Raw genomic sequence first — 14,505 nt, forward strand, 5'->3', positions numbered from 1 at the left:
TTTTTTTTTTTTTTTTTTTTTTTTTTTAATTCGTGGTTTCCAATCTGAGAATTTTTTATTTTATTTTATTTTTTCCTCAGGGATTGTGGGAAACAAGTTTATTTAGGTAAAGAAAAAAACCATAAAAAAAGTCCAATTTCTGTAAATAATTAATTTTTTTAAATTTCTTTGTTTGACAATCAGTTTGGGTTTGAATTTTCCCAGGTGGGTTCGACACTGCCCATGCTGCAGCAAGGTTTGTTTTGTTTTTGTTTTTGTTTTTTTTTGAAGTAAATATCATATATTTTATATTAAAATTTATGGGTTTTGTTACAAGCAGGGCATATGATCGAGCAGCGATCAAATTTAGGGGAGTAAATGCAGATATAAACTTCAATATAAGCGACTACGATGAAGATATGAAGCAAGTGAGTGATTTACGAGCCAATCCAAAATAACACGATATATATATATATATTTTTTTTTTGGAAATTGAAGAATGACAAAATTTTACTTTGCAGCTGAAAAATCTAAGCAAAGAAGAATTTGTGCACGTTCTTCGTCGACAAAGCACTGGATTTTCTCGTGGAGGATCGAAGCTGAGAGGATTATCTCTTCAGAAATATGGAAGATGGGAAACTCAAACGAGTCCACTTATGACGAAGAAGTAAGCCTAAAAAAATGCTCCAAAAAAGTAAAAATTCAAAAGAAAGAACTAAATAACCGTTTTTTTTTTACCACAGTGAAATCGAGGAAAGGTCGACAATGGTAGATGCAAACAATGGAGGTAAAAAAAAAATTAAGAAACTAAAAGATTTTCACCTTCCTTATTTATTTATTAAAATAAATTTACTTTTAATTCAGGCAATGGGCATAATCTTGATCTAAGCATTGGAGGAATTTTCAACTACCATTTAAGAAATTCTTCCCAAAACCTCAACATTCAAACACCAAAGGTACCTCTCTATATATATATGGTAATTTTTTTTTTATTTTTTTCTTTAATTTAATATAATTTCACGTCGTGGGTATCTATCTCTTCGGAGCAAAACAAAATATATGTTAAAAAAAATCTCGAACGGAGCTCGTTCAAGAATGTCGGTACGAACAGTGATTAATTGTACTATAAATTTCGACGAACGTATATATATTTATGGATAAGAAGGAACAAACTTCGAGGATATTATAGTAATATGGATTGATTGATGTCGTTTTCTTATCTTTTGTGTGTGTGGGCAGAAAGAAAACAATGGTGGTGGTGGGTATGGTGTGGGTGGACAACAGCCGCATATTCCTCCTATGTGGTCTGGTTTTTGCTCCGGTTTTTTAGCAGATAATCAGGTAATTTTTCTCCTCCCATTCTTTTGGAGCTCGTACTTAGTTTTTGTCTTTGTCTTTACAAATATACCCTTTTAGATTTTACGTTAGAACGTCGAGAAATGTATCTATCTATTTGTTTTGTTGGTTTACTCGTAGGTAGGTATCGACGTAAATAAGTGGTTGATACTACGCATAGTAAATTTGAGTTCGGTTTCGAAATGAGTTTGATTTAGATATAGAACCGAAGTCGAGATTCCAAAATGAAATTATTTGGTTGTGAAAATGTTAGACATTTAGGATTTTTGGTTAGAATTAATTTTGATTCTTTTGATATTTGTTCCAGACGAATAAAAATCAAACCAGATGACTTTGTTTGGTACGGGCGTCGTTGACGTTGTTTTACGTAAACAATACCCACTTGAACGACACGAAAAAGAGAGAGGTTAAAAAGATTGTTTCTTTCTTATTTTTCGTGGTAGGAAAGAAGAGAGAGGAGAAGCTACCCGTCAAAGACCCTTACGAGCTCGGGATGGCCAATGGCAATGCCGATATCGATGCCGATGTCGGTTCAAGAAAATGGGAGTAATGGAATAAGAGCAAGAGAAGAAGCTCATGTTTCCAAGAGTGCAGCATCATCAGGATTCTCTTCCTCTTCTAATTTTGGTTCACCTTATCCCCAAAATACCCCTCCCCTCCACAATACTCTCTGCCTTCCAACACCTTCCCCCAACATTTCTTGACAATTATTTTGTGTTTTTTTTTTTTTTTTTTTTTTTTTTTTTTTTTTTTTTTTTTTTTTTTTTTTTTTTTTNCCCCATTGAACCTTAATTAGAGTTAATTAATTAAGTATTTTCCTTTTTTTTTTTCTAAGGGAAAAATTTGGAGTATTCCTATGTATATATAAGAAGAACATGTGTATGGCCCTTCCATTATTGGAGGCTCTTTTTATTTATTTATTTTTATTATTTATGTAATGATATTATTCGGAGCGATGCGGTGTGCGGTTGACTCTTTTGGAACTGTAATAAGTTCAATAGAATTTAAGATTTGTGGATTCCACGTGATTATGATTAATTGTATTTGTCGTATTCTGTAATGGTAATCAATTGTGGCCCTGTAATTCGATTAAGCTCGAAAGGGTACTTCACCCAATTTTCACTGATTATTACATGAAATTAACAACACGTTTTTTTTTGGGAACTAGAAGGAAAAAAAGAGGAAAGATTTATACTTAGAATCTGAAGACAACCGCTTCTTTCCTTGACATTCGTGCCGCTCGGTCTTCTACTGTCTTGTACTTGAACGATTGGAGTTTGTTTATGCTTATCCTCCCCCATCTTCGTATTTCAGTGTTTATCCTCATTTTTTAGAAGCATTCACGGAATAATGTAAAATGATCTGCTCGGAAGCGAACCTTAGGGTTCCTTCGTTTTGAGTAACATGTTTGGTTTCGTTCTAGGAGGACTAGTGGGGGACTAGTTGATATAGCTTATAATTATTATTATTTATTTATTTATTTTTATTGTTATGCAAAGAAAAATAAGCAATTAAAAGGCCAGTAAATCTTTTTTATATACAATAATTAGTATTGTTCATGAAATGGTAAAAATAAATTGGGCCCTGAAGCCCAATAAATGTTGCCAAACGGCCCAATAAAATTTGTTTGGCCCAGCCCAGAATTTGGAGCGTAAACACTTTGTATGGAGGAGATTTTCTGACAAATGTTACTTCTTTCCCTCTCGTCTTCTCTGAAACACAAATCAAGGAGATGTGGCGCACCATTGACGCTCATCTGAGGTCCGTACGCCTCCTTCCAAGTCTCTCTGTTCAATCTTCTTCTTCTTCTTCTTCTTCTTCTTCTTCTTCTTCATCCACTTTTCTCTTCAACTCCGGCCGTTCCTTTTTCGCTCGCTCGAGTTCGAGCCTCCTCTCGCCGGTACCGAAGCCTCATTTGATTACTCTATCCAAGCCTCTAGCCTCTCGTGCAGATGCTAATTGTTTGTCGAGTGTTTTGTGTTTTGGCCTTGAAAGTCTACGCCTCGGAGGATCGAGTTGCGGTTCGGTGGTGTTGGCGAGGTGCATTACTACTTCGGTGAACACGTTGGAGTGGAATGAACCGGTATCGTGTTCGGAGGTTGGAGAGGGTGCTTTTCGGAGTGCTCGGGATGGAGCTAGCGACGGTGAAGCGGATGAAGTGGCGGAGGATTCTAGACCGTCTATTCCTGTCAGAGCTTTTTTCATCTCGACTAGGTTGCAATTTCTTTCACTCTTGTTCTTTTATTACCTGGAATGTTCTAATTATATTTTTGAGAGAGTGTGACTTGTTTAATTTGGCATCCAGGGATTTAACTTCGCGTTTGTTCTGACTTTATTGTCAAATTTTGCATGTACATTGCTCCTCGTGTAGTTTTTGAAATCTGTAAAGTGTAAACTGAGATAATAGATAACATCATGTATACTTAGAGTTTCCATGAAGTTTGAAGTTTCACATGATGGATTAGGGAGATTGTAAACTTGTGTGTTTCTTATTCGAATTCCACATATTTTCTATGATTCAGTGTGGACTTGAGACGCTTGGTGGATCAGAACAAACACAACTTTATCCCACCATCTTCTCGGATGACAAATTATGTAGTTCTTAAGTTCGGGGATCTTTGTGATGTGAACGTAAGTTTGCTTTCTAGTGCACTGTCGTTCATGATTTGTTGGAGGAATACACTTAGAAGAGAATTTTCTGTCTCAGAGTTATGGCGCCAGCATAAGTGGAAGTGACTGCTGTTTCATGGTAGTTTTTCAGTATGGCTCCATTGTGCTATTTAATGTTCGTGAACATGAGGTTGATGGGTATTTGAAAATTGTAGAGAAACATGCATCGGGATTGCTGCCTGAAATGAGAAAAGATGGTAAGAACTTCAAATGTATTTTTATACAAATTTGTTTGTTTTGTTTTGTTTGTTTGTTTGTTTTTTTTGTAACAGATTTCTTATACAAATTTGTTTCTACCGGAGTTATACCACTCTTATTGTTGGCACTTCTAGTGATATAAGACACTAAGTTTTCATTTATCAGAAAGGGAGTAAGAAAAAGAGGAGGAAATAAGCCATTATCCCTTTCCTAGAACCATCTATAAGAAATGGCCCCTATCTAAGTTGATTAGAATGGTATTTATAAAAAAAAAATGTTGGTTTGAATGGTAGAGTAGTTTAAAAATACGAGTCACTTTGTCTAGATGCATAAGATTGTCTTGGATTATATCTACTTTGAAAAACAATAACATGCCTTTCGATCTCCGTTGACAAAAAGTAGCCTTGACAACGTCCCTTCATGAATTCTAGCTTTGGGTTTTTAGTATGTTTTTCTGTTTTACTGCTTCCAGTTCCTACAAGTTTGTTGTCCTGCAATTTTGATAGCGTATTACTTAAAAATTGTGACATCTAGAGTTTTAAGAAAATAAATAAAACAATTTTTCGAAATTAAAAAAAAAAAAAAAAAGAGAGAGAAGGAAGGAAAGCTGGATGGCACGCAAGCAAGTTGGAGAAGATGACCGTATGGTCAACGGTTAGTTTCTCAACCTGTATCCCTTTTTTTTTTAATGAATTTGAAGCTTCTTCAAGTCCATTCTTCGAGCCATTCTCATGAGTTTTATTATTTTGACTTAAATTAGGTCATATCAAGGAATTGGAGAATTTGAAATTCTTGAAGACCCGAATCAAGCTCGGGAAGTCGACAAACAAGTAAGTAACCACATGGAGTAAGTTTTAAGAAGTACGTGTAGGAGTTGACTAGACCATGAAAAAATGATTAGAAATCATGTTTAGAAGCCTATTTAAGCTAATTTGCTAAGCCTAGAAAACTTAATAGTTTACGGTTTAGCACGGTACTTAGTTTTACAGCTTCTACCGTGCATAATTGTGAACTCTTATAGGGTTAATATGTTTATAAGTTTTCCAGCATGCCTGGGTTGATTTACTACCCCTTGTTTGAGCATGTTGAGCATGCTATATGTTTATAAATATATGATTTAGGGTTTGGGAATCCCAAGAATCATAAAGGGTATACTACTGAGGTAGCTGCAGTTGTTCTAGTGGGGAGCCATGACCTTATACTGTTCTAACTTGGGAGGTTGTGCAAATAGGCAGATAACTACTGACTCGATACCAAATTGTTACGAGCCAAAGTCTGCGATCGAGTTATGAGTCTCTCATAAGTGGAGGTAGACGGAGTTATGAGTCTCTCATAAGTGAAGAAGTATAAATTTTTTTTTGACTTATTTTGAACAATTGTAAGGCTCAAATAAAAGGAACCTTAATACCTCTGAGCTAAAGTACTCAAGACTAAATTGAAAATTTTTAGGTACATCTTCATTGATAAAGGAAAGTGAGTCCTTACCACTATCGCTACATCAATGGAGAGGATCATTCTCCTGAACCAAGGGAAATAACTGAAAATAGAGATGAAGGTCGAGGACTCCTCCTTACAATACGTAAACTGAAAAAGAAAAAAAATTGCGTAATGAAAATTTCAACCAACGGGTTTCATATGTGACGGCTTCTTTTTTCCACGAGTGTAATGCGTGTACATTTGTAGTAGAAGTTTATAGAGTTGTATGCATAAGCCTTATAGCGCATGAATAGACTAGAGCCAAGTCAATGGCTTGGGATTATAGTTGACCACATAGCCTAAGTATATGTTATAAAGTAAGTATGACGAGAGTCTACAAGTAGGTTGCTTATTGAGTATTTTTATACTCATTCTATGTTTTATTTTTTTTGTTTCCAGATGAAGTGTAGACCACTGTTGATGGCAGGAGCGTGCGGAGCCGTGCAAAGGGGGTGCCCTTTAGATCGAGTCATCTTCCTTCTTATCATTTTATTATTATTTTTAAATACTACTTCTCCAAACTTAGGTCTTTTTGTTTTTTAACTCTTTTGACTTGACTTCATGGATATTACCTATCTCTCACTTTACAAAAAGAAAATCTTACCACCCTTTTTACCTTTGAGTGTATGTGGTGACCTGTGATTTGGGGCATAAAAAATTGGGTCGTTACAAAAATAATACTATAGTAGAAGCGTATGGATTACTGAATTTGAAGTTTTATGAGTTTGTAGAGTATGAGGTCAGGGAGATGCCTGCCTTAGATACGTGGATGGAAGGGGGATTGGACTACATAATGCTGCAGTACTTGAATATTGATGGGATACGTACCATAGGTAGTGTTCTTGGCCAGAGCATTGCTCTTGATTACTATGGGCGTCAGGTAGTTACTATATCTAACTAGACATTTTAATACTATTTTACATTGATGATATTTAACCTGATCGATCGTGCTCTTGACATTTGCTTCAAAGGTTGATGGGATGGTTGCTGAATTCACTGACATAAACCGTGAAATGGAAGCAACTGGGAAGTTTAAAATGAAGAGGAAGAAACTTTTCCAATTGGTGGGAAAGGCAAATTCAAATCTTGCTGATGTCATTCTCAAGCTTGGACTTTTTGAAAGGTAAGTCATTTCCTGCAGTAAATTATTAGTTTACATGTAAAATTTTATTATTTATCTGCACAACAAGAGACAATGTACTTCCAATGATCAACGAAGAAGAAAATTAGCTCTTCAAATGGTTAATTGGATGTTGTTTGCTTTCTTGCTTGTTTTGGACTTGTAGTACTCTCCATTTATCTTATTGTAATAACTTTATTTTGGGCTTCCTCGTGGGTCATCGTCATTTTGCACTGGGAAAGTGATCTTTATTTATATTCGCTAATAGTTATTCCCTCGGGCTGTTTCTTGTGGATCCAATACTATCTTAACAGCAAATTTATGATCGGCGCACTTGTTATTTGGTTCACTGATTCCTGTATGGAACCTAATTTTTCATTTCTTTTATACCTTTTTCAGATCAGACATTGCGTGGAAGAATGCAAAATATGCCCAAATATGGGAATATCTGAGAGATGAGTTTGAGCTAACCCAGAGATTCGCAAGTTTGGATTTCAAATTGAAGTTTGTGGAGGTAGCCATCATCTTCTTTAGATGAGAATTTGTTCTTCAGACAACATCTATAACTCCACCCACTGACTTTTTCATTCCTCCTTTTTTGTTGTCAGCATAATATTCGCTTCCTACAGGAGATTCTCCAAAACAGGAAATCAGATTTTTTGGAATGGCTGATCATTGCATTGATCGGTGCAGAAATTTTACTTTCACTTTATGACATTATCCATAGATCAGCCGCTAATCTTTAGCACTGCTTGCTTGCTTGCATGCATGCATGCTGATCCTTGAAGTTGTCGGAGGTTGGTAGTTTTGGCTTTCAGCCTCTCGTATATTCGCCACTACTACAATTTGTACAATGTACATATAGCTATGTAAATTTGGAACATTCTGCTATATACCGGACCCTGCTTTGTAAATTTTAAAGAGTTTTACCAATGTCGTTTGACTGAAATGGACCTTACCCTGTCGTTTGACTGATTAGCAAAAGAAAGGCCCACTAATCAATTTTTGTTGTTTCATCAAATTATATAAATATTTTGAGCTAAAATGGAAAAGAAATGTACCCCAGAAAATCAGTACTTAATTTTATTATAATTTTTTTTATGGGTTTAAGTTTTTTCTTAATTATTTTTTTAAATATTTCATATAACTGATAAATATTTTAAAAAGTGATAAAGATGGTGATGTTTAGATAAATTAAGCATCATAAACTCAGTTTAGTATTTACTTTAATAGTATTAATTTTGTTAATAATTTTTTAATTTCAACATTTTCGTCCATATACTTAAATTGTAAGAATTTTGTCGTTATCATACAAATTATTATTTAAATTTAATTAGATTACATCAATAAACTAATTACGAATCTAATATATTTATGAGTCAAAATCTAAATTAAATAACAAAAATTCATATTTAGTTTTGAAATTTTTTTGGAAGGTAAGAATTAAACTGTTACCTGCTCCATAAACTCTTACCAATTAAAAAAAATATAAAATTAGTTTAAACTTAACGTGTTAATTTATCATTACTTACGTCGGACTTAAAAGAAACATAAATATTTATAATAATGAATAATATTTAAAAAATATTCAAGTTATTAACGACGGACGAAACCAAGAAATAACCCTCACTTAAGAATAATAAATAATATTAAAATTATTAATGACGGGATGAAACCAAGAAATAACCCATTGTACGAAATTATAGAAGATCTCCTGATCAAACAATTCCATCGAATTGTATGTGTGATAACATCTAATATACTATACCAGAAATATAAATGAAACGGATTATTGAAATTGACCAATATACCCTTTGTTCGTTTAGCTTATAAAATCTATTTCTTAGTTTAAAATCCCTCTCACCAACAGAAAGAAGTATCTTTTTTTAGTTCAGTAGAATCTATTTTTTAGTTGAAGATCTCTCTTACTAACTGACATGAAAGAATTAGTAAATCTGTTGTGCAGAAAATGAGGATGAACTAGGGTTACGAACTTATAACCTATAATAAGATGAACTAGTCAATTCCATGATTATAAGTTCGTATCGGAACATCTTTAAATATGTAAAATTATATTTTTTTAAGAAAAAAACTCAAATATTTATTTTATATGCGGAATTGAAATAATAAAATGAAGAGAATAAAGTCATTAATTCGGGTAGGTTTAGGAAAAAAATGAAATTTGTATTCCAAAATTAGTAAAAAAAAAAAAAAATGAAGGAATAGACAAAAGGTTGTGTTAATGAGTGTGTTCTTCTCCAACGTCCGATCTTCGTTTTCTTTTAAAAACATATATTCCGCCAATCTCCATTCTTCATTTTCCACTTTCAGATCTTCATTCGCCATTTTCTTCATTCTCTCTCTCTCCCTCTGCGCGCCAAATACAAATTCTCTCATCTTTCCCTCTTCCCTCTGGATTCCAGGTACTCTCTTTCCATTACACACTTAGGGTTCCACCAATTCATTGTTGTTACTGTTTTTTTTTACTCTTCTGCTTGATTCAAGATCTCCCTCACATGGCGGACCCTCCTACTAGTCCTGCCGGCGGTAGCCATGAGAGCGGCGGTGAGCAGAGCCCCCACACTGGCGGCGTTCGCGAGCAGGACCGTTACCTTCCGATCGCTAACATCAGTCGGATCATGAAGAAGGCCTTGCCTGCTAATGGCAAGATCGCCAAGGACGCTAAGGATACCGTCCAAGAATGCGTCTCCGAATTCATTAGCTTTATCACTAGCGAGTGCGTTTCTGATCTGTTTCGCTTTCTGGATCGTGGGTCTTTTTTTTTTTTTTTTGGGTGGGGGGAATTGGATTGGATTGGATGTAATTCGTTTGGTTTTTGTATGTAGGGCGAGTGATAAGTGCCAGAAGGAGAAGAGGAAGACTATTAATGGCGATGATTTGCTTTGGGCCATGGCAACGTTGGGTTTCGAGGATTATATTGATCCGCTTAAGTCGTACCTTACTAGGTACCGTGAGGTAAAATTGTTTCTTATTTCTGGCTTTTACATGGCTTGTATTTACGTGTGCCTCGCGTGGAGACTTAATTGTACATGAACTGATGCGGATTGTTATAGACGTCCAGAGTAAAGGAATTAGACCTCTTCTCGCACTTTATATTACTTATCGTGATTGAGATTTGGGTGTGGTTAGAACTTTCATCAGCTGATCAGGAGAGGCTTTATGCCCCGACATTTTGAATTAAATTTGTTCGGTTGCTTTTTTAATGAGGTTATTTAATTTATTTGATCTCATCACTATGATGTGCTCACATTTGTTTTCTTTTTTCTTCCCTTTTTTGGTTTTTTGGTGGGGCTATGGTGTTGCTTCAGTTGGAGGTAATTGAAACCAGCTCTTAAACCTAGTATTCTACTGGTTTATTGTACCCCCACCCCCCCTCTAACCTGAGCAGTCCTTGGGAGAAATGTATATACTGAGCTTTTCTTGTTAAATGTAAACTTGTCCAGTGTGATGCGAAAGGATCTTCGAGGGGTGGTGAAGAATCTGCTAAAAGAGATGCAGTTGGAGCCTTGCCTGGTCAAAATTCCCAGGTTTACTTACTTTCCACAGAATCTTGTTTTTTCACAGAGAATTTTTATTTATTTTCATGGCAACATGAATTGAAAATTTCTTTCTTTACCATGTAATCATTTCTTAACATGTGGTGTAAATATCTGCAGCAGTACTTGCAGCCAGGAGCATTGACCTACATTAACACTCAAGTAATAATCTCTTCTCTCTCAACTTGTCAACACGCTATTTAGGAATATCCTCCTTTTCATTGCTAATAATTGGACTGAAATTCATGGTTATTATTAGCTTTTTACCGTTGCCAGTATTGTCTCTAATTGTTGAGTGTTGCTTAGGAGATAGACCAGTTTCTTCACTTCCCTTCATATATGTATCCTACCTTTTCTTCTCATATATCATTTGCTTGTCCAGAAGCTCGTAGGATTTCATCCTAGGTAGTTTATATACTTTTTTTCATATGCCTAGTTTCACCAGGGCAGCCAATGGCAGTTTATATTTAAATGATATGCATTTAATTTTGTAAGAAGATACATAATTAAATAAAAATTTGATTATTCTACCATTCAAATAACCCATATTCTGGAGGAATTTCTGGACATATCTTAATGTGTCGTACAGTTTGATTACTCAGGAAAGAAGATTTCATGGTCTTGAAAAATTGTCTGCATAAAGATACTATTCGCCTGGAACAATATCCTACACCTAGCACCAAATTTTCTGAGATGTAAATATTTATATAGCCCCTTTTTGTCCCTAGTAATTTTCCATATCCATTTCCTGCCCATTTGATTTTAAATGTTCCTAATTCAGAAGGAAGCTATAAATGAAGAATGGAACAGTGTTCTCACATCACTTGAATGTGATAGTTATTGGTTTCGCTTTTGTAACGAATGCTTGAATATTAATTCTTATCTTTCTTTCATGGTTCCACCTTCTTGGTTTTCTAGGATGAAAAGAAAATGAATTGCACTACTTCTCTATCTACTTGTCATAATAGGGACAGATGGGGAGGATATGCATATTTCCCTGTTATATTCATTCATTGCAGTCTGTAGGAGAATAAAATAACTTTAATTGTACCATTATCCGTGCTATTTGTCCTAGTATAGGAGGATATATCTGTTTACCTATCTCATAGATTTGTATTTGACATAAAATAATGATGCTAGATATTTTCCTCTGTAGTGGGTCATATTATAATTTCTTCTGTATGCAAGGATATTAAATCTCTTAACAAGGCCAAGAAAATTTTCGTGTCAAATGTATAGGAGCGGCTGACTCAGTATGGTTGTTACTTGTCCTCACATGATCATCAAATGCATGGTGAAGAAACATTTTTATAATCTCTCAACCATGCATCTAATGATCATGGGAGTGACAGATTGAACTCCTGTATACCTAGAGTCCTCCCATTCCCTAAAAAGCAAGGGCTCCCTTTAAGTCTTCCAAATCTCCACTCTTACAGTCTATATTTGGGCACAAGACTACAAAGGATTGGAAAAAAAAAAATTATACGCCAACCTAACTAACATTATTAATTGAAGAGCACTTTCCTTTCTATCAATTAATTTGTGACAGGTCTCAGATATCCAAATTGAGCTCTGCCTCTGGAACAACCAGCCTTAGGGAACTTTTCTTTCCTTACCCACTTTAATTTACTTTTTACCATAGAGTCAAAGAACTTGCTTGGCTAATTTGATCTCTCATTGATGCAGTGATTATGAATTTATGATGACATAATCTGCCTTTGCTAATTTTGAGCTTGGTAGTTCGAAGAACCAGGGTATCCTAAAGGTTATGAGTACAAATCTTCTCCATGGCGGCATACATGAACAAATGTCTTATGAGTACCCTTTTTTTTGGTATGAAAAACTATGGGGTCAGCACTACAGTCTCTTGATAAAATAGGTGGAAGTCTGTAGATGTATCAAAATGGGCTAGAATGAAAAGAAGTGTTAAAATATGGAAATTTATTGTGCTTTGATTCTCAACTTTTTAATGCCCATCTAATCTTTGACAAGTTCTTTGAAATTGAGTAATCATGTAGCATATTGTCAATTTTGTCTTTTATTTGATCTAATGATCTATATCTTAATCTTTCCTGATTTGCCTTTACACTAGTAGTTTATGACCATGAAATGTGTTTTGCTGGTTTTAATTACTTAGGCGAATTCTATCTGCATTCTGAGATGTTCATGTGGGGGTAGATCAAATGTTTATTTTTACTTGGCTGTTCGAATTTTTGCATTATTGATCCAGTACATTATGAGAAATAAACAGTGAACCTTTATTATCGGGTTAATCTCAAATTCACTTTTTTACCCCCCTCCTCCTATGCATACTTTGTCAGCACGGTTTTTGCCTTTAAAAAAATGTATGTAAAAAATTGCTTTGCGTCCTGCTCCGTATTGGATGGTCCTTCAACAGTGATTTATTCTTGAAAAATACGTTTTGGTTTTGGGAGAATTGAAATCATTATGGGAATGAGCGCAATTTTCTTGATTTCTTTGTGGAATAACTCTCAGTGCTACTGAGATATGTATGAGATTTTGCATGGAAATATGTAGCATCTTTATGTATTTGTTTCTCAAAAAAAATTATAATATAAGGTCGAGGTCTAAAGTGTTGTCTGATGAATAATCTCAATTTAAACAATGCTAGCATGTATATACGGTCAACAACTGTATTGTAGATGTTAAAGTGCGATTTCTGATGATATTTTCACTGACTCCGTTATTTTTTCAACATTCTATGTTCTGCAGGGACAGCATTTTGATCGCTCCTTCAATGCAGAATAATGAGTAGGAATCTCCTGCATTTCCACGATTGTCGAAACTCTTCTACATATATCTTTACAATCGATTTGGTTCTGGATTTGATTTTGGTTTGGGCTTTGAGGTGGGCTTCGATTTTCTTGATGCTCTCGTCAGCTAAAGTTATTGTAAATTTGGGACCTTCAATTTAGTATAGTTGCTTTGGTAGGCAACTGGAAATATATTATTCTCTTTCCCACTTCTGTTTCTTTTGGTTTTGAATGATTCAGAAAGTGATACGTGTACCTCCTCTCTCTCTCTACTCAAACAAATCTTAAAGAACAGATTCCATAATGCCTATTTATTCTGTTGGTTGATTTTTCATCGAAGTGCTTTACTAGAATCTGACTGTAGGCCAACTGTAAGTTTCTTTTGACTTGGCGGGAGAGACGGCGTTGTGGGCACTGCAATCTTCTTAACAACCATCTTGCTCGGTTCCCCTACACCAACAATTATCAAAGAGAGGAAAACAAACCGATCAAAGCAGCTCAGCTATCCTCCATCTTTAAAAGAACTTTGGTAAGATCATATTATGCTTCAATTCCTCTAACTAGTTGATGAGCTGTGTGATTCGATGCTTAAGCCTTTTTATATATACTTGTTTGTTTATGATTTTGACCATTTCTATCCGTATTGATTATGTTCTGAATGAGAGATTTTGGTCCAAGAAACTGTCCATTTAAAATAGGTTCAAAAGAAAATTTGAAGAACTATAGTTACTGTTGCCATATAACTCGACTGTATAGTACATGTAATTTTGACCGAGATATCTGAAGTTCGTATCTCGATGCCGAACATGCAGTGTAATTATACTTTTATGAACAATGATATTGTTGTTTCGAACTTTAGAGTATATGTTAGTTTGAGAATCTTGTAGAGAACATTTGATAAATGAAGGTGAATGATGATGTATTTCTGTGAGTCAATTGTGTAAGCATGGTGGTCATTATTCGTCCAAGGAGTAGGAGCACGTGGTGGATATACGCCCCACCATTGGCAAACTAGTAGAGGTCACGTTAGTAGCACGTGATATGTGATTACAAACAGAGTGGGCTTTGGTGAGGAAACATTTACAATGGTACAACACAACACCCTTCTCTTTCTCTCTCATTCTGTTATGTATGTTCTGACTTAAATGTGTTTTCCATTGAAAGAAAGCAGTGGAGGGAGGCCTCTCCCATCTGTCAATCCACTCACCTCACCCAATTGGGACAACAACGCATTCCACGGACCCTATTTGTTACGGAAATTCATGAATCCCACAGCTCTGTTTTGGTAACTCTTTCTAACACTTCATGCCTCTTTGATTTGACTTCATTAAAGCGTTTTTGCCCCTTCCCTCTCCCTCTCCCTTTCCTTGCCCAT

The 14,505-nt window shown here is 35.1% G+C and overlaps 3 protein-coding genes across 18 annotated transcripts in view; all 3 read left to right on the top strand.

Annotated features, from left to right (window-relative positions):
• Positions 1-2,366, top strand: part of LOC111447286 (ethylene-responsive transcription factor RAP2-7-like) — a 3,547-nt gene extending 1,181 nt beyond the window's left edge. The window contains exons 2-10 of one of the 3 annotated variants that reach the window (XM_023086348.1): positions 81-106; positions 205-235; positions 320-407; positions 501-646; positions 723-766; positions 844-935; positions 1,219-1,320; positions 1,643-1,675; positions 1,779-1,887. In XM_023086348.1, coding sequence (XP_022942116.1) covers positions 81-106; positions 205-235; positions 320-407; positions 501-646; positions 723-766; positions 844-935; positions 1,219-1,320; positions 1,643-1,666 — 553 coding nt within the window. In that variant the 3' untranslated portion in view covers positions 1,667-1,675; positions 1,779-1,887. Of the gene's footprint in view, positions 1-80; positions 107-204; positions 236-319; positions 408-500; positions 647-722; positions 767-843; positions 936-1,218; positions 1,321-1,642; positions 1,676-1,778 lie in introns of all 3 variants that reach the window. The other 2 variants (XM_023086347.1, XM_023086346.1) reach the window with 2 other exon arrangements.
• Positions 2,367-3,032: 666 nt separating this feature from the next.
• Positions 3,033-7,733, top strand: LOC111447285. Its single transcript, XM_023086345.1, has 7 exons — positions 3,033-3,549; positions 3,858-3,966; positions 4,043-4,202; positions 6,411-6,559; positions 6,651-6,802; positions 7,199-7,313; positions 7,408-7,733. Exons 1-7 carry the CDS (start codon positions 3,068-3,070, stop codon positions 7,543-7,545), a joined length of 1,305 nt encoding a protein of 434 aa, XP_022942113.1. The 5' UTR covers positions 3,033-3,067; the 3' UTR covers positions 7,546-7,733.
• Positions 7,734-9,030: 1,297 nt separating this feature from the next.
• LOC111447288 (nuclear transcription factor Y subunit B-1-like) lies at positions 9,031-13,387 on the top strand. Of its 14 annotated transcripts, none has more exons than XM_023086349.1 (8): positions 9,031-9,222; positions 9,305-9,536; positions 9,646-9,775; positions 10,129-10,134; positions 10,264-10,347; positions 10,477-10,518; positions 12,089-12,189; positions 13,090-13,387. In XM_023086349.1, the coding sequence occupies exons 1-8, from the start codon at positions 9,042-9,044 to the stop codon at positions 13,130-13,132; spliced, it is 819 nt and encodes a 272-aa protein (XP_022942117.1). In that variant the 5' UTR covers positions 9,031-9,041; the 3' UTR covers positions 13,133-13,387. The 14 variants fall into 14 exon arrangements, with proteins under 14 accessions (XP_022942117.1, XP_022942120.1, XP_022942118.1 ...); XM_023086352.1 differs by having other exon boundaries at positions 12,097-12,189; XM_023086350.1 differs by having other exon boundaries at positions 10,480-10,518.
• The last annotated feature ends 1,118 nt before the right edge of the window (positions 13,388-14,505 follow it).

Source organism: Cucurbita moschata, unplaced genomic scaffold, assembly GCF_002738365.1.
Source record: "Cucurbita moschata cultivar Rifu unplaced genomic scaffold, Cmos_1.0 Cmo_Scf00009, whole genome shotgun sequence".
Classification (NCBI taxonomy): domain Eukaryota; kingdom Viridiplantae; phylum Streptophyta; class Magnoliopsida; order Cucurbitales; family Cucurbitaceae; genus Cucurbita; species Cucurbita moschata.